The sequence below is a fragment of the Anoplopoma fimbria genome, chromosome 11 (genome assembly GCF_027596085.1).
Source record: "Anoplopoma fimbria isolate UVic2021 breed Golden Eagle Sablefish chromosome 11, Afim_UVic_2022, whole genome shotgun sequence".
Classification (NCBI taxonomy): domain Eukaryota; kingdom Metazoa; phylum Chordata; class Actinopteri; order Perciformes; family Anoplopomatidae; genus Anoplopoma; species Anoplopoma fimbria.
This window is the reverse complement of record NC_072459.1, coordinates 5,057,437-5,081,563: the sequence shown is the minus strand read 5'-3', so window position 1 is coordinate 5,081,563 and position 24,127 is coordinate 5,057,437. Positions and strand designations below refer to the sequence as shown.

At 42.5% G+C, this 24,127-nt stretch overlaps 1 protein-coding gene across 1 annotated transcript; it reads right to left on the bottom strand.

Moving 5' to 3' along the window:
• Nucleotides 1–466: 466 nt before the first annotated feature.
• On the bottom strand, nt 467–23,285 carry ttyh3a (tweety family member 3a). The gene is made up of 15 exons (XM_054607132.1): nt 22,989–23,285; nt 22,333–22,516; nt 17,600–17,769; nt 15,514–15,625; nt 15,125–15,345; nt 14,321–14,416; nt 13,297–13,369; nt 12,457–12,532; nt 9,235–9,290; nt 8,168–8,260; nt 7,272–7,364; nt 6,362–6,498; nt 4,840–5,013; nt 4,320–4,395; nt 467–1,536 (listed from the first exon to the last, which is right to left on the bottom strand). Exons 2-15 carry the CDS (start codon nt 22,456–22,458, stop codon nt 1,429–1,431), a joined length of 1,611 nt encoding a protein of 536 aa, XP_054463107.1. The 5' UTR covers nt 22,459–22,516; nt 22,989–23,285; the 3' UTR covers nt 467–1,428.
• Nucleotides 23,286–24,127: the final 842 nt, after the last annotated feature.

Sequence of the window (24,127 nt, the reverse complement as noted above, 5' to 3'; positions counted from 1 at the left end):
GCTAAAACACATTTGTGAGACACTGCATCGCCAACGCTTTAAGTTTCTCTCCGTATGCATACAGTCACGTAAACGTTGTGTTAAGATTCTTGTGAGACGAGTTTCTGACTCCAAGCTGCTGCATTTGTTGGCAAAGATCGTTGCCGGACAGAGTCGAGGATGTGTGTGTGTGTGTGTGTGTGTGTGTGTGTGTGTGTGTGTGTGTGTGTGTGTGTGTGTGTGTGTGTGTGTGTGAGGACAATTCCCAGTTCTGTTCAGGGAGATGAGGCTTTACAACCCAACAGGAGCGTGGAGAGAATAACAAGCAGTCTGGTGAAGAGGCAAATAATCGTTAAAATGTCTAATGTTGCAGAAGACATCACGCCTTCTGTCCTCTTCTTCACCATCATCTTCAAAGGGCTGCTTCCAGTAGTATAAAAACTTTTCATCTTTGTCAAACTCATTTTTTTTTTTTTTTTTTTGGGGGGGAATGGGGGATGTACATCGTCGTCCTGCTGAGACTCTTCTTGCCAAACAGCTGCATTTCCATCGTGCAGCTCTTCTTTGTCCGTTATCCAGTCCTCTGAGCGCCACAGCCAGGATAAAGTTCACAGCTTCACAAGTTACAGTCATTCTGCTGTAGAATAGTGGCTCATCAATGTTTATGAATAAAAAATGCCACAGGAAATAACAAGTGTCCAGAGAAGAAGAAGAAACAACTAAAACAATTGAATTCCTGCAAAACGTGCAACACTGCAGGAAAACTGGTCCCAGACGTCGGATTTAACACAAAATGCAAAAAACAAGCAGTGTACAGTACGGCAACTTTAGCTGGAGAATGATGCAAATCTTACTTGATGATTCAAACGCAGCAGACCTGCATTTTCAATTCCCACAGCAGAAAGACTAAACGTTGCACCGTGAAATTAATCTAGTCTACGTGGAGTGTGTTATGTGAGAAATAACTTCTACACTTCCGCTGGGAAAAACGGTCGATTCCTCCCGTATTTATGTGTAAGGCAGTTCTCTCTTTTTCTCCCACAGCAGTGAGAGAGGGCAGTACAGTACAGTACAAATAAGAAATAGACGACCAGTAGTAATCATGTTAGTCTATGAGCACCTCTACACTGCAATGTCTCGTTAGATGTCACACTGTACGTGTCACGGTGCGTTCACATGTAAAATAAATGATAAGTTGGAGTGTAAAAGTCAGTTCAGGCTCCATCACATCAGAGCTGCAGACGAGTTCCCAGCACCGACGGTGATTCCTGCAGTAGTAAACTATCATGTGCAGGATTGATCCAGTTTTGCTTTCACCAACCAGCGAATGAGCACATCTGGTTTTATGTTTTGAAGTCAAATGAGACGGTGGAGGAAAGCAGGTGGAGGAGTGACTGATGGGTGTGAGGAATAAGAACTGACTGAGTGGATGTGACGCTTCGGAGACGGTCAGTGCTGCAGACGGGACGAGTCCACGGGTGTCTGCTGAGCTGGAGGAGGGGGGGTGGGATCTGGTCGGCTGTTGGCCAGGTACTTCGCCCGCATGCTGGAGGTGTACTGTGGTTAAAAAAATAAATAAAAGGAAATGACACACAGAACACAACATGACTAATGCTTTCACTCTTTGTGGCGGGAATAGTTACTTACAAGTAGGACAAAAAAAGGATAAAAATCACTTCTTTCTAACACATTAAAACACAGATTTTTTCATTATTATATGACTGAAAATTGAAAGATTCTGGTTTTAAACCCTGAATTGTATCCGTTCCCAACAGATTCAAAGCCTCAGCGCTTGTTTTGGAGTGAGAAGAAACCCTTTTGATAAATAAAACATCAAAAGCAGCAGCGGAGGAAAACACAAACACACTGATCAGACATATCAAAGCTCTACAGAACACAATTCACTCATCAGATCAGAGACACAGTTTACCTTTCAAACTATCTACTGCAGACTGCTGGAATCTAAAGGGATGTTAAATGATTCACGTACAGAAAGAACATCACAGCGACAGCTACAGAGGACGACGACGACATCAGAGTACAAGGATGTTTTGTAAATATTCAACATTAATTCTGGTTTAAATAATTTCACTTTTTTATGCTTTTAACCTTCGTGCACATTCGTAAACATTTAGGATGCACCCATGCAGTTTACTTGAACTCAGGCGATACAAGCACAAAAAGGCTGCATTTCAAACTCAGGTGGAAACACTACGTTGACTTAGTTGTTTTTCAGCTGTAATATATTTTTCTAATGTTGCGATCGGCCTTCAGAGTCATTTGGACAGCCTGCTGAGGATGTCAAAGCAGAGTATTTGCACCAATATGGGCTAAAAACTTAACTTGGATGTTAAATAAAAAAAAAATGTCATTACCATTCATTTCTGTTTTGCCTATAACGTGTCGGAAAATTGTGAAAATGTCTGTTATTTCCCACAGCCTAAGGTCTTGTTTTGTCCATTTTCAGACTAGAGTTTTGAGACTAAATAACTTCTACTTTTACCCAAACAGACTACCTTCATCTACATCTGACTGATTCATCCAAATATCCGTCAGTCTAAATATGTTCAGTTCAAATCCGTAGTGGCAGCAGCGCTCAGCAGCAGAGCGCGTGAATCAGCTGACAGATTTGTCTTTGCCACAAAATGCAGCAGCTTTGGGTAAAATACCATAAATTGAAAAGACACCAGCTAAAAACATACAAGGTCGTTATAAAAGGGGCACCTTTAAGCGGTGTTTTCTCTGTCACACACCCAATAACTGAATCGATAATGTGTTTAAGATACAGGTGCTAAATATTTGACTCTTAACCCCCCCCATGAGCTCAAGGTCAAACCCAAGGATCAAGTCAAAGCAGGTGATCAGCGAAACAGTTTAACGGCTTCATGACTTGACATTGACTCATAGTTTACAGTGAGCCTCAGGGGAGAGGGCTACAGCTTCACATGTTCCTCCCAGTATACAGCTGTGGTGCGGGGGGGGGGGGGGACTACGACATGCAGCCCAGGGCCACAGGAAACAAAAAGTCAGGTGAGACACCAGGTGGGACACTCAGCAAGAGTCAGGACATGGGGGGGGAGAAGAGGAGTGGGGAGGGGAGGTGGGACCTGAATAGAGGGTGAGCAGAGCTGGGAGTCTGGGAGGTGTCACAGAGGAGGAACAGGCCAGCAGGTGGAGGAGGAACAGGCCAGCAGGTGGAGGAGGAACAGGCCAGCAGGTGGAGGAGGAACAGGCCAGCAGGTGGAGGAGGCGGGCATGTTTTGTACCTGTTAGCAGATGAGGTTACCAAAACGATCTTGAACTGTCCGAAGGCTTTAACTGCCAGCTTTGACCGCTGTTACTGTCCGCGGCAGTCAAATACAACTGTATGGGTTCGCAGGGGAAAAAAACGAAAAAAAAAAAAAGAGAAAAAGAGAGTATAGAGAAGATACACAAAGCAGCGTCTAGGTCCAAGGGGGAAGGGGGGGCAGGATCTCTGGTAGAGGTTCAGGTCAGGTCGGGGGTGGGGGGGGGGGAGGGAATGACTGAGGTTTGTTCCTGTTACACGTCAAACTTGGTAACTTTTATCAAGTTGCAATTTCAGTCTCGTAGAGGAACAAAAACTGTTGATTTGAAAGTTTCAAAAAGAATCCTGCAGGCAAAGTCCAAACTGACAAGCTGCACCAAACGTGTGTGTAAAAGGCCATAAACTCTCATCAGGGAATAACACTTCCCTGTAAGAATTAAAATGAGCTCTTCAAATACAAAATCAAACGTAACTGAAGCCTGTCTACATACGTATGGTTCGGTTTGTCTATGATGTAGCTGATGAAGGTCTGAGGACCAAGACGTTCACCATAAATGAGTGAAAATGATGGATTCTTTATTCTCTTTCCAACTTGGATCAAATTTAAGACCAAAAAAATGAAATGAAAACACTGCTATGTAAGATATATATACATTATGTCAGGTTTGACACTTCACATCACGTACTGATCCATTTGTGTTTAGCCTCCCTAGTACAGAGCTGGATGAGATTCACTGTTGCTTTTCAAAGAAAATACTAATTATGTTTATGCGTCTGCTTTTCTTATGTGGTGCAGTGATATACCATAGTTTTTACTTCTTCATTGGTCTAACTTTCCTAATCTTCACGGTTCTTCATAAGAGCTTGAAACGCAAACAGAAACGTGCAAAGATCCTAATTCAGTCCCTGATCTGAGTTCCTCTGGTTGCATAGTTCCTGGATCATTTTTGAAGAGGGCTTATGGTCAGACCCTTTCAAATGATCCAGAGGTGTTCCTACAGTTCTCATGTTTTTGGTTTTGGTGTTTTTTTTTTACAGGGAAGGCGACACTTACCGTGGGCGGAGGAGACTCTCGTCCTATCAGAGGCGTGTTTTCACAGCGAGAGTTCTGAAAGTTGGCGTTCTGAGCCCTGTTGAATTAAACACACAACCAGATCAAAAACACACAACCAGCTGAGAAGTGCATTAACCCCGACACACTGCTTTAAAAGATTATGAGACAATATGCCGCATACAAGAAACTCTCCACGTCAGTTTTCAGCATACTAAGGCATTACAAACACAGAGAGAGAAAATGGGAGATCCCCTCCCCCAAGTTCCCCCCCGACACTTGAGCTTGACTCATGAGGCCGACAGCTTTGAGTTTCACAGGCTTCACAGCTGGAGAGCAACAGCTGCATCTGCTGTTCACTGCAGGGCTTTCTACAGGAGAGCGGATCTCCTCTCTGGGGACAAACAAACTGGCTCCTGACTACATGAAGTATCTGACAGCAGCCACACAGCCCCAGTCTGGCTCTTCTGCCTTTAATGCAACTTTCTCTTCACATTCACAGTGGTTTGAATCTGTGACTTACATGTACTCGGTGACAGGTGCGTTGCTGACGGTGTGGGCGGCGGCGGGGATGGAGGTCTCGCTGCCGTAGCTGCTGCCACAGCTGTACAGGCTGGGCATGTGGACCCGGTACAGGTTGTCGTGGTTCGGCCTTCCCCCGTGGCTCAGAGACTCGTCCTCGCTGTCCTCCTCGTTCCTGCAAACATCACACAGCGCTGCAGTTACACCACCAGCACCACCACCACCAGCAGAGGGAGCCCCTGTCCTATCTGACTGATAACAAAGGAGCCACGTGGTCACGTTTTGATTCACTTTCATCGACCTGCCTGAGGGAGAAAAAACTACATGAAGTCTCTGCTGTGTGAAGCAAAGACGAAGCAGTTTTTCCGCTGACCTTAATAGGACTGAACAAAGATGGTAAAAATAGCCTCATGTAACTGGATCAGTTTTTGCAGAAAAATTAGACCTAATTTAGTGTAACAATAATAAATGCATTTGTTCACGTTGTCACATTAAAGCAGTCAAGCCTACTTACTCAGAGCAAATGAGATTCCACATTCAAACAATGAGGCCCGATGGTGAACGTGAGATACAACAACAATGCTCTCAACACGGTCTGTCACAACAGAGCAACAATGACACCGACATCACGGAGCCTGTCTCCCTCTAGTGTTCATCCCACAGGCTTTTTTTTCTCTGCATAGCTAATCCATGAGCTCATAAAGTGTCATTCGGTGCAATGAATGTCCAACAATACATTTATTATCCAAGTGTGCATATCAGAGAAAACAGTGATTAATCAATTCTTATTAATAAGAATAATCCGACCTTAGAAATGCTTAGCCTGAATAACAAATATAAATCTTCATTTAATTCCAGATGGGATAAAATTAATTAGTTTGCTTGCATCATTAGAAAAGTAAAGCAGAACAAGCTTAGCAGGGACCAGTGAGAACACAGACTGGTAGCGTGTGAGCCTTTGTTTTCTAACAGGAAGCACCAGCTGAGATCCAACTGATGAACATGGCCCCCAGTTGTGAGCAGGGATCAGTTAATTATGTGCTGCAGCTGAGCCGACGGCTGTGTCAGGGAGAACTCTTTCCTCTTAGCCATGCTTGCAAACGTTATCTGCTGCTGATGGGACAAAGACATCAGAATGATCTCGCCCCTCTCTGCTGCAGATAAAGACACCAGCCCAGGCGTGGGTTATGATAGATTCAGGCTAAACTCGGCACAATTAGAGGGTGATAACCGGAAGCAATCTATCTGAGGACGCAGCTGTAGCCTTCTGGACACGTCGCGGTGATAAACACAGCCTTATTTATCCTAAATATATTTGTGTGTGTCGTTCTCATGCTGCACAAGTGCTGAAGAGGAATAGTAGGAATACCACAAAACCATAATTAATTGATAGGCTTACGTTCTTAAATTATTTCTCACTGTATACGCAGTCCTGCACACAAACTCTGACTAAAAGCTTTTTGCACTGCTTCCTATGCAGCTTTGAGTTGAAGGGGTGAGTAGGAGGCCGGCGGATGTCTCACCTCTTGCTGTTCCAGGTGTGAGGCACGCTGCAGACGATGGAGCTGAACATGAGGGCAGTGATGAAGGAGAAGAGCACGAGGTAGATGAGGCCCTCCAGTCCGTCGTAACACAGTCCCGTCATGGCCTGGACAAAGTCCTGCAAAGACGGGGTGGGACATCACTTTTATTATGGCACGTGTGACCAGATCAGGGTCTGCATTCAAACCCAAGAAAGTAGTAAAAAGGCTGGCGCTTTTATGTTTTCCGTAGCATGTGAATTTTAAAAGGTCTTTAAAATGCATCTGCTGTGGTTTTCTGATCTAAACTGGGTCAAACCAATGAGCTCATGTTTGGCAAACTAGAAGGAAGTCAATGCATTTTTATGTAGATTTGAAGAGAAGCACTACACCCACTACACCCACTACACCCATCAGTATCATGAGTGAGTATCTCCGTTCTGTATGCACGGCACAGCGGAAACGCATCCAGCATTCTCCTGCAGATGCTCTTATTTTCATGAAGTAATGGGCTTTAGCGTCTGGATGTTTAAGAGAGACGCCAGAGCGGAAAGCCCTAAAAAAAAAAAAAGTGCTACAGTTGCACGTGTGCACTTGGAATTTGGAAGCCACTGAGGGCCAATCCGCCTAAGCTTTGCAAGAAGCCAAGTACTTGTCATTCAGCCAGCTCCAGAAATGGTAGAAAGCCTGCATCAACTGGACGAGAGCTCGCATACAGGAAGGCAAAATGTTATTGATGGTGACAGGTGTGGTCGGCTGCACGAGCATGAAGAGAAAGGTTGGATTTATACAACCGAGCTGCCCCACGAAGACGTCGCAACAAATCAATCGTCCAGGTCCCTTTTTCTTTTTCATCAGACATAAAGCAACTCTGCAATCAGAACGGTTTGTGAGTCTTCTCCTCCACGCTCACCATGTGCAGGCTGCGACAGTCCACCAGGGCAGTGAGCTGATGCAGACTGATCTCTGTGGTGTTCAGTATCCCCTGGATCTCCTCTAAACTTCTCTGGAATAAAAAAAAATAAACAAAAACAACAGAATTAGACATGTTGAAACAGGCTTAACTTGAAATCCAACTTTGGCATCTGGGTTTGCTTGGATGCTAAGACTAAGCACAAAAAAAAAAATATATAATCAATATCTGCATTATAAATATGCAACAAAATGGTAGTTTTCCTGCTTGTCAATAGTGTAAAAGTCAAGAATAGAAAGTGCAAACATTTGCAAAAAGAGGGAAGTAGGTGACAAGTGAATCAAATTCTTTATCAGTGTCTTTCATAAATATACAACAGCACACAGCAGCTCCGGCTGAAAAAGCTGATTTTAATGTACGATACATTTGAATAGCTCGTTTCCTCTCTTCCTCCAGCGGGGAAAAAAAAAAATACGTCTGATAGCCTGATATAAACATTTCCACAACGTCAGCACATTTCTCTGTGTGGGCATGTGAAGTGAAATATGCCCCTCTCTATTCCCAATGTCAGCTCCCATTTGTGCCTCTGTCAACACAGTGTAAGGACCAGCGCTGGGACAATACCGCAGTGTTGTATTGACAAGGGCCAGTGAAAAGCCTAATGCGGCTGAACGGACATAATGCGGGTCCCAGGTGGGCCGTCAGCAGACCTTTATGGGGACAGGTGCACTTCACTTCCCCCGCAGGTCAGTCGTTTGGTCCCATTCATGTCAACACAAACAGGACAATAGTACAGGACAGCTTGTGACCTGGTGGGGGTGGGGGTGGAGGGTAACAGCTACCCTGTTAATGTGTCGTGTCTGGTAAAGGGCGTAGTGACGGCGCTGCATACATACCTGAGTTTGTTTGTACTCTCTGGTGGCGGATCGCAGCAGTTCAGACACGTCGTCCTGCATCTCCACTAACGCTTTGTGGCTCCCGGAGAGTTTCTGAAATGAAGCATTTCCATTATTTTAATAATGAAGGGCCCGCGGTTGTCTCCCTTCGTAGTCGCGTGGACGTCTAGTAAAAGCGTGCTGACAGCTTATAGATGGGAGCTGAAAGGCTTCTTTATATTTTGTACCCATAGCTTCCTTTTCTTTACAGTCACACTAACAATAGATGCCTGGACTTCAACAGCACTCAGCAGGAGTTGTGATTTATTCATGTGGTTTGCTGAAGGTAGTCCATTAAAGCAAACTAAAGATTCAAAGTAAAAGTGCCATTCCTCTTCTCTAGCTTCGAACACACATTTTCTTATGCAAGCGCATGCTATCAGTACACACACACACACACACACACACACACGCACACGCAGCAGGAAAAGCTTCTCTGCACCAGTGTTCCTGCTGGCAGGATGGGAAGTATTGTGCTATTGCATGGAAAAACAGAGTGAGTGACTCATTGTGCCCACTTGAAATCCCACCCATTACAGGCTCATTTGCATTATACAGACAATATGTCTATAGTGTTGTTACTGCTGAGATTTGAGTATAATCATCTTCACGTTAAAGTTTTTTCTCACTGTGCAGAGTGGCAAACAGAGCGACTAAAAGCAGCTACATGACGCATCGTGTGGCTGGAGAATATAGCGGCCAGGTTGGTCGAGTTTATGGCGCCAGCACATGTGCCTCTTATACGTTTTCCTCCTCTTATCATGATCAATATGAACAAGAGGAACGGTGGCAGGCGTCATCTTGTTATTGAACGATACAGAGCATATAAATCGTTAGCTTTTGGCTTTACATCGAAGACATAGAATGTATGACAATAATATAAAAGAACATTATATCCTACAGTGCGTGTCCAGCTGAATGTTGACCGAGTAAACAACAAGGCTTAAAGCATAATCTGGGTATTCATCTGAAGGGAAAATGCTTTGCTCAAACATGCAGAAATAATTGTAGCGATATAAACAACAAACCTGCTGGAAGGGGTTCGTTCGTTCCAAACTGCAACTAAGGTAGTGCTGCAGGATATCTGTGAACAAAGAGGACAGTAGGAACACGATATGTTAGAAGAGACACGTAAGTAACGATTATTCTCATCCGTCAACAGTCTGACCAGATAAATCGGCCCACAGATAAAACTGCTGATATTAGCTTATTACAGAAATATCAGTATCTAAGTATATGTTGGCCGATAAGTAACAAGAAACTGCTGCAAGTAAGACAGATTTGGTCGAGCTGTAATCATTTTGGGCTTTGGACTGTTAGTTGGACGAAACACACACACAAGTTTTTTTATTTTTATTTTTAAAGATGTGTGATAGTCCATTTCATTGCCCAAACAAATATTCGTTTAATGGGAAAATAATTGGCAGATTAAACGCTAATAAAAACAATCTTTAGTTCCAGCCTTAAACTATTTGACTATTCAGAGCAGCTGACATGGAGGCTTGTTAAGAGATTTGTACATTCTATTTCAGGACTAGAACAAGCACAGTGCACTAATAGTGTTTATTATAAACTGCAATCAAAGCTGCATTTGATTCACTTAGTTACATTTAAATCAAAGCTGCTCATTCCTATAGCACTAATGGAAACTCCGCTTTGTCTCTCGCTTTCTCCATCTCTTATTTCAAGTTGCATTGAGCCTTCTCTTCCTGGAGTCACTGCTCCATCCATCACCTTTTTGTTTTGATGAAAGACTCCAATAGTCAGGTAACAATGCAGAGACATTGCATTTTGTTTTCCAGCTCTGCCTCGTCGTGTTCCCTGCTCGCCTTGTTAGAGCTTGACTGCTTCTGTAACTGTTCTCCCGCTGAGCTAATCCTGAGCTCTGAGGTGAAATGTTCTAAAAGAAGAAAGTTCACGCGTGCTGTAATAGTATAAATGAATGTGTTTTTTCCCATGATGCAGCAACAACAGAGCACAAAGCCAGCGAGAGGCTCAGGCACAACATTTCAAACTGCACAGAGGCTCCAGATAAACATCCCTGAAGAGCGGTTTAATCATCTCTGGGGTTATTGTTAAAAAGTGCAACAGGACCAAACTTGTATTCTAGTCACAGAACACCAGGAAGCCAAAACAGACTATAATTGAGGATTTCGACTTTCACATGTTTTTTTTTTCAGCCCACTCCGGCTACTAACCCACAGCAGTGAGTAGGATCGGATGAGAAATCCTCGCCGAGTGACTCAAAGGCAACAGAAACGTCCACAAATACAAGCTGTGAGAACACCGCGGCCGACCTGGCTCAGTGAGAGAGTGACGTCCACGCTCTCTGCTGAGTCGGGAGCTCGTTTCCCACGCAGCTGAGCGAACTCGGGAGGATTTCCGGTGAAGAGAAGTACATATCTGGCCAGCTTGGTTCACACATACACCCACACACATACATATCGGGAGGAGCAGATTTCTTTGGAGTCAGACTTTTGGTACTAGATGGAGCTGCTGACGTTGTTGTTGTTGTATCACTGACATACAGAATGGACTGTGGTTGCTAATAAACAGTGGGCTGAGAGAAGACTCAATCATGGCTTATAATGATCAAACTAATGTATGTTTAAGGAAGCATCTTTACATAATTCTCTTATTACATGTAGCAAAAAAAGTGTTTCTTTTTGCTACATGGTAATAAGAGAAATATGTGAAAATGACCATAACTCATTTATGAAAAAAGCTTCAGTAACAATGACTTGAACACCAGTCTGTTTTACAATCAGATTGATTATCGCTGATCTGTGGCTTCAGGCTACAGTCACAAGAATAGTTATTGGACAGATATTTGGCTGCACTTTATCCCTCCGGTAATAGGATATTTTGTTATCAAAAAAATGTTTTCGACAGAGACTAACCTTCTCAAAACAAGCTGAGAATGAAATATTTAAATAAAGTTGTTTTGAGTATTCAGAGAGTTGTTCGGATTTACTAATTCTGATTTTGTGTCCTTGTCTTGGAAAACTGCTGCAGAATTGTTGATAAGACGCAGCTCATTTTTAATCACTGCTGCTCTGATTTGTAAAGTGTTTTTAACAAATGAAACCATCAGACTAACAGAGAAATACTGGCCGCTACATGACAAATCACACAGATTGACTCTCACTCTCTGTTTGGATTGAGACCATGTGTTTGACACAAGAGGAGAAAGCAGAGGGACGAGAAAATAACAACGAGGGTTTTGGGAATGATGCATGTTCAAGAAAATATACAAGTTATTCAGGGGAAGAAAGCAATAAATCCGTTGTAATAATAACACAATTTGCGCTATCCACAGATTTGTCTGGTGTTATTTCAGGAAGGCATGAGCTGTAAAGGGAAAATATACAAAAACTGAGCAAGATGTTGCCTTTGAAAAGCCGGTAAAGTGATCTACATGTACAGGCAAATAATATATTGGGGGTTTGTAATCGTAGCTATTTTCTTTGAGTGCATTATTTCCATAATACAATGAACTCTATGACTTAACGGCTGACTAGTTAACATGTGTTGCGGCGGTAAAAATAGAACAGAAAACCCCCATTCTGCACAAATCAGCCCCGGAGCAAAACACAGCTTCACATCTGCAGCAACAATACGGTTTAGTGCAAACAACATCTACAGCGACTGCTCTGGTTTTCTGGCCTGATTAACCAAAAGCTTGGTTTTAGTTTTTCAGCAATCGCCATATTTCAGAGAGGAGAGCAGAAAAAGACAAAAAGTGAAGGCAGGAAGTCTTTTATATCTAAGCAGCATCTTCACATTTTTATTTTTTTTAAAGACTGATGAGGGATGCAGGAAACATATTGTGTCTCTGATCCTCTTCTCCGCTGCTCTCATCTTCCCCACACCCCACCCCACCCCACACACACACCACACCCACACACACACACACGTCACTTTTTCCCTTACACACATCCCATCATGGGACAGATTGGGCAATCACTAAGTGGAGATGTGTTAGAGAGGCTTCTGTACTGCTTATGAAAGGAAGCTCATCGCCCTCTTGACCCTGCCGCAGATGTGGCAGTCATTTTTAGAGTCTTTTTATGGGCCATGGACAAGACTTCAGAACAATGCCGCCTCGCTGCTGCACAATAATCGGAGCATTGAGACCAGGAAGGGGGAGGGGATTAAACAACTCACGCTAAAGTGTCCTCTTCAGTGTGATATGACTAATGTTCCCCCATCCCAGTCCCATATGGGTGAAACTCGTATGTGACTCATACCTTGATTGATGATTCCATACTGGTCTGCCACTTTGGTGACATACGTGTCAGGAGCAACACAGAAGTCACTGGAGGTCTAGAAAAAAGAAAACACTGTCATGTTGGATGGAACATGGGAGTGATTGATTGCAGCTCTTAAAACAACATGTTAGCAACGAGACAGCTGACGACTCCTTCCCAGCTGAGGTTCAAGCGTCAATAAAGTCGTTTTTGTCCTCCATACAGCAGCCTAATTAGCTGCTTTGGTCTTCTGGGAACAATGGCTGCAATAGTATGCCTACAATGCTATTCACAATCATATTTTTCTCTGGAAAACTGTGGAGTGACGAGAAAAAATGTAAAAAAAAAAAAATGGAATTGTGATATAACCAAATACAACAATTCTGTAGTTATTTTAAATGAATCCCTCCTCCATGTGTAATAAGAAAAACAGGAAACCTTCATTACACATCAACTGAAAACATACTTTTAAGAGAAGTTGAAATAAACAAGATCTGCATATTCATAGATTCTGGGTTTTACAATGAGGGAGAAGGAGTGTTGGAAAAATGATGATTATTATATGTTTTTAAACATGTCTGGAGGGGATCTTTAGGATTGTATTTATTGTGAGATTACATCACACAGGTGTTTCTGTTTTTCTTGTCACTTCTTGCCACATTTCATCAACTTCTCCCACCCTTCAACTCTCCAGATTAAGCAAAAATAAAAACATCCCTCCAAGGCCAGATTCTGCAGTCCTTGGCTGAACACACACAAAATCGTGTTTACCAATTATACGTAATGACCTGAGCAGCTCTACCCCGAAAAACAGCATCACGCTCCGATGGAGACACTTACCGCTGAGACGGCCAACTCCAGCCCCAGGGAGGCCCAGCTGATCACCAGAGCAACTACACCAAACAAGCACACCCTGGGGAGAGAGAGGGGGGGGGGAGGAGTTTAAGAGCCTTTAACCTGCAGTGTTACAGCAATACTGTTCATCTGTACAGTAGAGAAGGAGATGTTTTTAAAGCTAATTACGTTGGTCCTTTAGTATGTGTCGAGAGCTCTCATGCTAAACATTGGACCAGCTTTCTATCGTCAGTGAAACACTCGTCTCATCTCCAAACACTGTGAGGAATTGTGAGTGTTTAGGTTGAACTATGTTAAAGAACAAAAAGGAGAAAGTTGAGGTCTTACAAAATGAGTCTGGTAGGAGGTTCAACAGATTATATGTATATAATGATGTGCTGGAAACTCTATGGCAAAAGTGTGGAATGGGTAAAAAAAAAACTAAAAACTACTAGTTTAACTACCTTAAAAGATCTTAAATTAACTAAAGTCTTTAAAAACAATACAAGGCAATAACCAAACGTACTTAACGACTTATTTAACATACTATATGCAAATAAACTGTTTGATTCCCTATCTGCTTTTTAGCCCTGATCCACCATTAAAAAAGAAAAACGGAGCGGTGTGAGTGGTCCCATTTACTTTGGCAGACTTTATTGCATTTTCAGTTTTATTTTCAGTGCCTATAAAATGCAAATGGCCCTTTTAAAGCTGCCTTATTGAATATACAACAGTTAGCGACAAATATAAAAGGGCAAAGCTGCAGATTTAAGTGCGTCATTAACAATCACCTCAATACTGAGGATATCAGGGTCATGATGCTAAATGAATTGTGACTGGGCTGATATTTTATAGGGCATAAATTCATACCGACTAAATTAAAATGACAAGATGGCCTTGATGGGTTGAAGGCTTTATGTATCATCTATTACCGCTCATTAAACAGTGACAACAGCTAGAATCATCCCCCAGGGGGAGAATGATTCCCCCTCTGGCGCTCTCGTGTCCGTGCCCTCGTGATGAGACTCACCCTATGAGCGTTCCCTTGGAGTTGCGTATGAGGCCCAACAGCACCAGGAGGCAGATGAGGACGTCGAACAGTAGCAGGCTTATGTAGCCCAGCCACCTGTGAGGACAAATGTCATGAGCAACAAATGGCCAAGAGCAGCACAGCATAGCATCTCCTAATAGACCTGACATGACAGAGCTCAATCTTCAGAGCAAGCACATGAATTCAATCTCTCAGCTTATAAAAGAAAATTCTTATTTAATGAACAATTAATTATACAAATATGTTCAAAACCAGGGATAATTTATTCTAAGAATGCCAAAAGGATACAAAAGAGATTACTACAAAAGACCCTTTTCACATTGTATTTCAATATTGTTATTATGAAAATATAAATAAATTCTTGTCGCTTGAAGATGAAGTTAGACAATATAATTGCAGCCCCTCATTTATCTCGTATATTTCTGCTTTGATTCATGTTTTGACACATAAAAAACACAGTAAACCTTTTGATAAGCCACTTGCATATTTATAATTTAAGGTATAGAAAACTCAACATAGCCCTGAGGGATTACAACTCCTCTTTATATTCTAACAAACTCAATGCAGGTTTGTGGTTCTTGGTAAGTCAGATAATTATATGCTTAACATCTACGACGCAATCCTTGTTGTCTTTGTGAGCCTTGGTCTGTTGTTGTCTGCGTTGCTCACTGCTGCTGCCACTCCTTCCTCTGCAGCATCAGACAGGAGCTGAATATGTAATGTGTTGCATTATGGCCCTCTTTGTTTGAATGAGTGCTCTGACTGCGCCATCACAGCCCTTACCTGTACCAGTCATACAGCTCGATCTGGACGGCCAGCTCCTCCAGGGAGATGTCGGCGTTTTCCCAGAAGGGGATCTCCACCATCTGTCTGAAGAGCTCGTCCAGCTGGCCCTGCAGCTTGTGGATGATGGACAGGTAGTCGGCGTGCTGAGCATACTGGCCCTCAAGCTGCTGCAGATTGTCTTCTACCGTCTGGTTCAATGAGGATGTGCTGTCAAACACCTAGAGCCGGCACGGGGACAAACAAGGTCATGGTGGAGTTGAGGATAAATGGGATTCACTCCACAGATCTGTTGGTCTGGGGGGAGGGGGGGGGGACCAGTGATGCTCATGGCAGACGGGCGATGAATTATTAAACACGTTGGTATAACTTGCGCCCTCAAGTCTTACCAGCTTCTCCACTCCAGTGATTGTGCGGTTAGCATGGCGCAGGGAATATGTCAGCCGATTCACTCCATCACAGGTCTCGCCGTTCCCATAGAAACCGACAGCAATGCCAGCGCTGAAGGGGAGACAAAAGGGAGGGCGGGGAGACAGGGGGGTTAGTGAGGAGGAGGAGGGGGATTAGCCAAAAAAGACACAGAGAGGAGACAGAGAGGAGAGCGAGGCGGGTAGAGAGAGAGGCGTGTGAACTCCACGTTAACCCTGTCGGTCCAGAGCCCCAGTCAACGGGCTCCTTTCAGCTCCAGCAGAAAGACTCCATACAGAACCATGGAAACACACAGGAATGGACCAGCTATGCCCCCCAAAACCCCACACTACGGCTCACAAAGACTGTACTGAGGCAGGAGATCAGCTCTCGTTCGCACAGACCGGCCTCAGGTCGCAGAAAAACAGTTCCGGTGGCTGCATGGGAAACAGTTTCTATAGGGATCAAGAAAAACAAATAAAGTATTCCGACATCTTATTTGTGTGCAATTTGCGATCCCGTGTCTTGATGTACAGTAGAGAGGAGAAGCTTTTCAGCCTGATATTGGTTTGCATAGTTCAGTGGCAAAAAATAAACTCCCTTTCTGGGGCGATATCTCGTCCTGGTTTGCAGCCGTTGGACTTTTTGCTAACCCCCATGCTATGCCAGACAGGATTGTATCAAGTGATATGATGATGATGATAAAAGAATCACTGCAAGCTAAGTCGGACCAAGTCGAAGCCATCAGCACTCAGTGAATCAATGGGTTTTCCCGGCTTCCTGGAGGGCTGCTAATCTCTTCCTCTCACACTCTGCAGTGTGGAAACGGTGATCAGGAGCGGGTTGTCACAGCAAAACAATAAAACTAACCTCCCTGCTTTGATGATCTGAACGTTGTTTGTATCGGTGCAACGCTTTGTGCTCAGACGCAAAGCGTGGACTCCCTCAAAGAACAAAAGAAAAACAAAGAAATGTATGATCTCCCCGAAACGGTGTTTCCTAGTTTCACTGACACACATTTGTGTGTGGGCACAAACACAAACACAAACACACACACACAGCGATACAGTGATTGTAATGCAGTTCTTGTACTCATCAGGTCCCCGAGCTCTTTGTGCTACTCTGAATCAACTGTGATGGCTCTCCAGTCGCACATCAACAGGAGTAGGAAAACAGGAAACAAATGCAGTGTTCAGGGACAGAAAGCATGTCCAGGTGGTACAGCTCTCACACCCTCTGCTTCAAAGATAAATATAACAAAACGTCAAAATGAAGCCAATGTACGTATATAGTAGTCCTGTAGCCATTGTGCTTTAGCGCACATACAAATATAATTTCCCACAGCACTACTGTACAGTCCGAGCACGCCTGCAGAGTTTTTTGCGACTGCTATAACCCATAATGAACATCTATTCAGCAGTTTTCATTAAAAATTCCAAATAAATTGGCAAATAACTTGTTTATCAATGCAATTTCGTGGCCGTCAGTCTGGGTGTCGTGCTTTAGACGCTCAGTTTTTGGTAATTACGTCCTTTGGGTTTAAGCTGTTTTTTGGGGAAATGTGATTTAATTGGACCAAGGCATCGTTTTGTGTGGTGAATTAATATTTCCTATGGAAATGTAAAACCTCTGCTGTTGGTTTGGTGTCTTAACGATACAGAGGAGCAGGCTGCCTGTAGCTTTCGATCGCGTTTAGTGCTGACCTCATCATTTACATATGATTTACATATTGAGCTGAGATTGGCGAGTTGCTGACTGGTGCACTGCCTCTTCCTGTATCTTTGTCTCTCGGTTTGTGAATGTAAAGTGGCAAGCGTCAACGATACAACTGGTGGATGCCAGGCATGCATCTTAAAGATGATTCACTCCTGAGACAGAGAGGCCTTCTTCTCACGAGTCAGGTGACCCACAGCAAGATCATTGTGTCCCGCTCTCTAATCTGTCTAATGATATTCTGAAATGAGTTTCCAGGATAATAATGGAATAATCCCTTTTCTAGTTAAATATGCTTAGGGATCCGAAAACCTGAACTGAATCCTCCCGACCCTGATCCAGATGTTGACTCACCTGCAGACGAGTGTTGCGATGATGACGCACCACGCTGTGCAGCAGCAGTCGGCGTTGGGTCGATCCTCGTTTTTTTTCCGCCGGCAGCAGAGACAAATGGAGTAGAAGAGCAGGAACAGGAGGTCCAGGGCCAGACAGGCCAGCGCCACACCTCCCAGTAACAGGATGGACTGGTGGACAGAGGGACGGGGTTATGGGCACTTCATAGCTGATAACCACTTTCACGTCAATAACAGAGGGGATAATGGGCTTCCAAAGCGTCCCACAGAGAAACAACACAAAGTAGTATTGAGGAAGAGCACAGAGCTCCACATGAATTGCCTTCTTATCTGCAGGATATATTACATTATTAGCTTTAATGAACATATTAAACTATACGTCTTTCTCTTTGTCCTAAATTAAACTGAGGGCAAGTGTTGTGGAGTGGAGCATGCACTATAATCAGGAGAAAACATATTTAAAGTAAGATGTCTCAATCTTTTCTGTGATTTGAAAAGAAAAAGTTGCTTCATGTACTTGATGAAGTACAGAACATCCTGTTCATTTAGGCACACTAAATGTGGCACTAATTGTGCAAGAGAAAACCACAAAAACAATAGACCTCTATGAAGTAATAAGAAAACTGGTAATATCAGCTGTATATTACAACTATCAACACAGCACACTGGCAGAATATCAAAGCTACAGTAGAGCAATATACAGTAAATCACAGTGAAACGTCTCAGCCGACAGCAGCACTTCCTATGTAGGTCAGACAGAGGGCCTCTGTGTTCACTGTATACTCCTGAGGATTCACGGCCGGGGCAGATTGGCAGGGTGGATCTGTTAGTTCAGTTTTCTCAACGATGCATCCCAGAGACCGACACGCCCTGATGCTGCGGCTGGAGACCTGTTTCATGGCAGTGGGTGAGCTCGGTCTTGGAACAATTGCAGGCTCAAAGCACAGTCTTGACAACATAATATGTGGTGAGGCTATTCCTCTGAGCCGATACTGTTCAGTGGTGACTGTGATACTGTGAGTAAATGACAGACTGGACGATCAGATACACAAATTCCACTGAACGAATGGGCTCCTGTGTGTTGCTCTGCACGGTTCAACCAAACAAAGCTCACTGAGAGCAACAGCAGCACAGCAGCAGGGCTGGGCAAAACAGAAATATTATATTGACGTCATGATATGAGACTATTTAATGTCTGAGATTTTGGATATTGTAATATGGCATAAATGTTCTCTTTTCCTGGTTTTAAAGGCTGCATTAGAGTTCAGTGATGTTGTTTTCTGGATTTACCAGACTGTTTGAGCTGTTCTATGATTTGCCTTTACCCACTTAGTTATTACAGTATATCCACATTACTGATGATTGTTTATCAAAAATCTCATTGTTTAAATATATTGTGAAAGCATCAATTATCAACCCGACAATATTGTTGCAATATCGAGGTTTTTGGACTAAGATATTGTGATATTTGATTTTCTGCATATCGTCACGCCCTATCCAGGACTGAAAACTATCTTGTAAGTAACATAACATTTCTTTCTACAATCAACACTTGAAATGATGAAGGCACTTGCAAATGACAAGGTAGTACAAAATGTAAACCATACTTTGGTGTTTCATTTTTTTACCTCTTTACTTAAGATTTCATTAAACGTTTTTTTTTTGTTTTTTTTACAAAAAGTACCAAAACACTGGCAACAAGGAAGATCTTGGGTAGATAATAATGAGAATAAATATGAAACAAAATTGAAATCATACCCCCTAAACTAAAAAGAAATCTGGTTTGAATTGAAATCAAACACTTTTACAAAGCTTGTTTACAAGACGTTTTCAGTCCTGGAAAACTATAAATGTTACTTTTGTGCTTCAACATCATCTCTGCAAAGGCACCCAAGGTTGCATATTCACAAAGAAGTCCTATAGAGAGCACCACTGACAGCTGCAAAGACTTCTGCTGAAACCTTGGTAAGAGCATTGCATTGACAATAATAAGCATCCTGCCACCACAGCGCTGTAATAACGGTGGTTAAGTAAGCTGGTTTAATGATGACCTCTTAATGTTGTGTTCTTGTTGAAATAACTGTATGAAGAGAGTGACCAAAATGTGCTCAATCAACTGTATAACCTGCCTTTTATTCAAATATGCCATATTGTTTCCTCTGAATGTCCTTATCCTTTAAATAGTGATGTTGTTTACATTGAACTTCTAGCTGCACACACTGAGCCGCCAAACAGCTGCAGCCATTATCCAGCCGATGAATCCTTCCTGTATCCTACCCGGAAAAAGGCTCCCGATATACTCTGAAGAGCTGAACAAATACGTACAATGATGTCGTTAAATTATGAGCATTTTTCAGTTAATGCACTCCGGGGACAACTCTGGTGAACAATGCATTACTTAAAATACTCATTTTGTCTAAACTAGTTCAACTAGACACCTACACAAGTTAGTCAAAGTGAAAAAAGGATGTATAGAGTTTCACTGCTTAGATTACTTTCATTTTTCAAACATGAATGCGTGTACAAGCGTCAACACATCATCGCCGCTGAATATGATGCATGTCTGGAACTTGTCTTCTTCTTTCTCAGGAACGATGATTCACTTCTAGATTTTATGAATCATATCTGAACGGTAAAATGGACAGAGCGAGTCTCACTCGTGTTGAAAATGACCCTCTGTCGTTTATTATTCCCTCTGTCCTCAGTAGTCTCTCAAACTATAATGCTAACCACTAAATAACCAGCCTCTCAGAGCCTTTTAAAAACCACAGCCCCACGGGAGAGTTTGTGATGATGCATTTTGGAAAAAGGTTTAGCTTTAACAAAGTCCATTAATAAACAAATCAAAGACAACTGTAATTATTTTAGGGTCAAATGAATGAATGAAACTCTTTATCACGCCCATGCCAATTAAAAAACCTCCCATTTTAAAAGACAGCAGATTAACTTCGTTAAAGAGTTTAATGAGCAGTTTCCACAGCATTTCTTAGGAGGATTTGCAGGATTTGTAGGACGTCTTTGTTATATGTTAAACCAAGATTAAAGGGTTAATCTAAAATGAATGCTGTGCCATCTGACGCAATCAGTGATTCTGATTTCCTCATTTTCAAACAGAATATATATGCAGAGTAATTCCACTGGATGCAGTGGGTCAAAGCTAATATGTGTCTGTGTCAATCACCGTTCTGAGAGGCATAACCTGAACACCAACTGGGGCGTAACAGAAACCAATGACATGATAAATGAGAATATGCTGTACCGCTGCCAAAACTACGTCTGCAATTTTAAAAAAGCGCATCCCTTGACCTAAATTGAGAGAGTCTCTTTAATACTAAACTTGTGAACAAACGCCATGCTGCTCTCCCCTCCCCTCCCCCAGTCTGAGCTGATCAGGCTCTAACGTCTACTTATGGACCTTTCTTTCCACGAACCTCTATAATCCAGACATCTTGAGTAGTTAAGGTTTTCTACTAAAGGTACTCCAGAGTCCGTATGCCTCTTATATGATATAACAAATACAGGCTATAATTATATATTGATTAAATACAAAGTAAATGGCTGTTAAGGTCAACTTAGGAGGCTTAGATCACCCTATACAATGCCAGCTGGTTGATGTCTGGCAAAGGTCAAGACATGTATAGAACAGCTACATACTACCCTGAGCCTTCCACTTAGCACTAATTGTTTTCGTATTAGTCTGTTACACTTATTCTATTCGTATTAGTTTGTTTCACTTATTGTATTCGTATTAGTTTGTTTCACTTATTGTATTGCACGAGTGAGACTCGCTCTGTCCATTTTACCGTTCAGATATGATTCATAAAATCTAGAAGTGAATCATCGTTCCTGAGAAAGAAGAAGACAAGTTCCAGACATGCGTCATATTCAGCGGCGATGATGTGTTGCATTATTGACTGTAATGTAATGTAATGTAATGTATTGGTATTAGTTTGTTTCTGCACTGTACTTTTGCTCTGGTTTATGCTCTTAGATGCTTGTTTAAGAAAGGAGATGCACTAATGACTTCTGGTGACTAGTAGTTCTCTTGAATACCTATGTTGAATACACTTATTGTAAGTCGCTTTGGATAAAAGCGTCTGCTAAATGACTGTAATGTAATGTAATGTAATATATTTTAACTTCAATTTAAGGCTGCAAACTTGCTGAAAGTATTGAACACAATCATATTCTGCTTATTTTTCTGCTCCAGAATGTGGAGGAAATATTCTCCTTAAAACACTGAACACTGAAGTAAACATTTTGTTGTAAACATCTGAGTTTGATGAGAGGATAAGGGGTCAGTGATGTGTGTAGTGGAGAGCAAGGTAGTTCTCCACTCAGAGGGTCGGTGGTTCGATACCCGGCTTCGGCAGTCGATGTGTCCTTGGGCAAGACACTTAACCCCAAGTTGCTCCCGAAGGCTTGCCATCGGTGTGGACTGGATGTTGCATGAATGTTAGTTAGAGTCTGATGGTGGCACCTTGCATGGTAGCCTGTCATCAGTGTGTGAATGGGTGAATGATATGTAATATACTACTGATTGTAAGTCGCTTTGGATAAAAGCGTCTGCTAAATGACTGTAATGTAATGAACACAATCATATTCTGCTTATTTTTCTGCTCCAGAATGTGGAGGAAATATTCTCCTTAAACACTGAACACTGAAGTAAACATTTTGTTGTAAACATCTGAGTTTGATGAGAGGATAAGGGGTCAGTGATGTGTGTTATTATACCTGTTGATACGTCCAGTCCTCTGGTCTGAAGTCACTGCTTGTCTGCTCCAACATGAAGTTGAAATGTGGAAGTCTGTGCAGGACATTCACCCACCACGGTGGAGAGTAGCTCACCACCGCCGCCATGGCGAGGAAAGGTCAACGGGATCCCCTCACAGAGGCACAGGAGCAGGGAGGCTGGAGGCTGTAAACACAGAGAGGAGAATGTCTCTATCAAAGACGAAAGACGAACCCAAGAGCGGTGCTGCTCTCTGTAAACTCCGTCTGTATCAAAGACGAAAGACGAACCCAAGAGCGCTGCTGCTCATCTAGTTGGAAAAACGAAGTTAGTAAACTAGCTCCCTTTAAAACAGTTTAAATGACATTAACGACTGCCAATCACAACATTTTTCATCTAAATTAATATTTACATTAAAACAACACATTAAATCATATGCATTAGTAATAATAAGTACAACAACAACTAAATTCACACACAGTGACGTATGTAAGCTAACTAGTAGCTAGCTGTTAACCCGTCGCGACCCGAAGCTAGTTAGCTTGTTACCATGTCAACGTAAGTCAACGTTCTATCGCTAAATGTAAACTCCCGAGTGTCGTAATGCGTAATAAGTGTCGTAAATAAACACCCCGTTTTTATTTGAAGCTGGTTATACCTGTTGTGGAGCTAGCGTTAGCCCGGTTTAGCTGCTGGTTAGTTCGGTCCGCTGAGGCTTCGAACAACAACACGAAGTCTCTTTTGTTCCACTTCTCATTCTGCTCCAGGGTTGGTTACTTCCGGGTTCGTTCGGCTCGTGGTTGCTCGGTTCCTCAGTTTACGGTAGTGTGTTCCGCTCCCCAGCGACCGGACAAGCGCACCCAGAATGAAACCAGAGAGACTGGAGCCAACGAGGCGACTGTTCACGACATTCACCCAGCTGGCAGTTTACCCGGCCCGGCCCGCACACAGCCCACCTCACCGGCACAAATAAATGACCCAACAGCGCCATCCAGAGGGCGCCATTTTGTCGTGCTGATGAGAGATTCAAGTAGTGTCGGAAATATGACAACTACAGCCTGAGATTTGACAGTAGCTAAAGCATGCAGCCCCCATCTCAATAAAATATATTAAAGTGTGTGCATTACAAACCCTAATATATATATTTAAATGCCCAAATTAGTATTGTACATATGTGCCACCTGGAAATACTCTGGTATTTAGTTAACCAATTTTATTTCGACATAACAATATTTTTTTGACATAAGAACTACAGAAGCTGGAAAATACGAGGAGCATGTGAACGCAACATACAGCCCCCATCTCAATAAAATATATTAAATTGTGTGCATTACAAACCATAATATATATATTTAAATGCCCAAATTAGTATTGTACATATGTGCCACCTGGAAATACTCTGTGGCATTTAATTAACCATTAACCATTTTTTTGACATAAGAACTACAGAAGCTGGAAAATACGAGGAGCATTTAAACGCAACATACAGCCCCCTCTCAATAAAGTATATTAAAGTGTGTGCATTACCAACCATAATATATATATTTAAATGTCCAAATTAGTATTATATATATATGCCACCTGCAAATACTTTGTGGCATTTAATTAACGATTAACCATTTTTTTTGACACAAGAACTACAGAAGCTGGAAAATACGAGGAGCATGTGAACGCAACATACAGTGTGCATTACAAACCATAATATATATATTTAAATGCCCAAATTAGTATTGTACATATGTGCCACCTGCAAATACTCTGGCATTTAATTAACCATTCGACATAAGAAATACAGAA

Coding starts and splice junctions, on each gene's coding strand:
- ttyh3a (XM_054607132.1), bottom strand. CDS start 22,458: ATGGCGGCGGTGGTGAGCTACTCTCCACCGTGGTGGGTGAATGTCCTG. Junction 8,261..9,234: donor GAACGAACCCCTTCCAGCAG/GTTTGTTGTTTA, acceptor GCTTCATTTCAG/AAACTCTCCGGGAGCCACAA. Junction 5,014..6,361: donor CACACCTGGAACAGCAAGAG/GTGAGACATCCG, acceptor TGATGTTTGCAG/GAACGAGGAGGACAGCGAGG.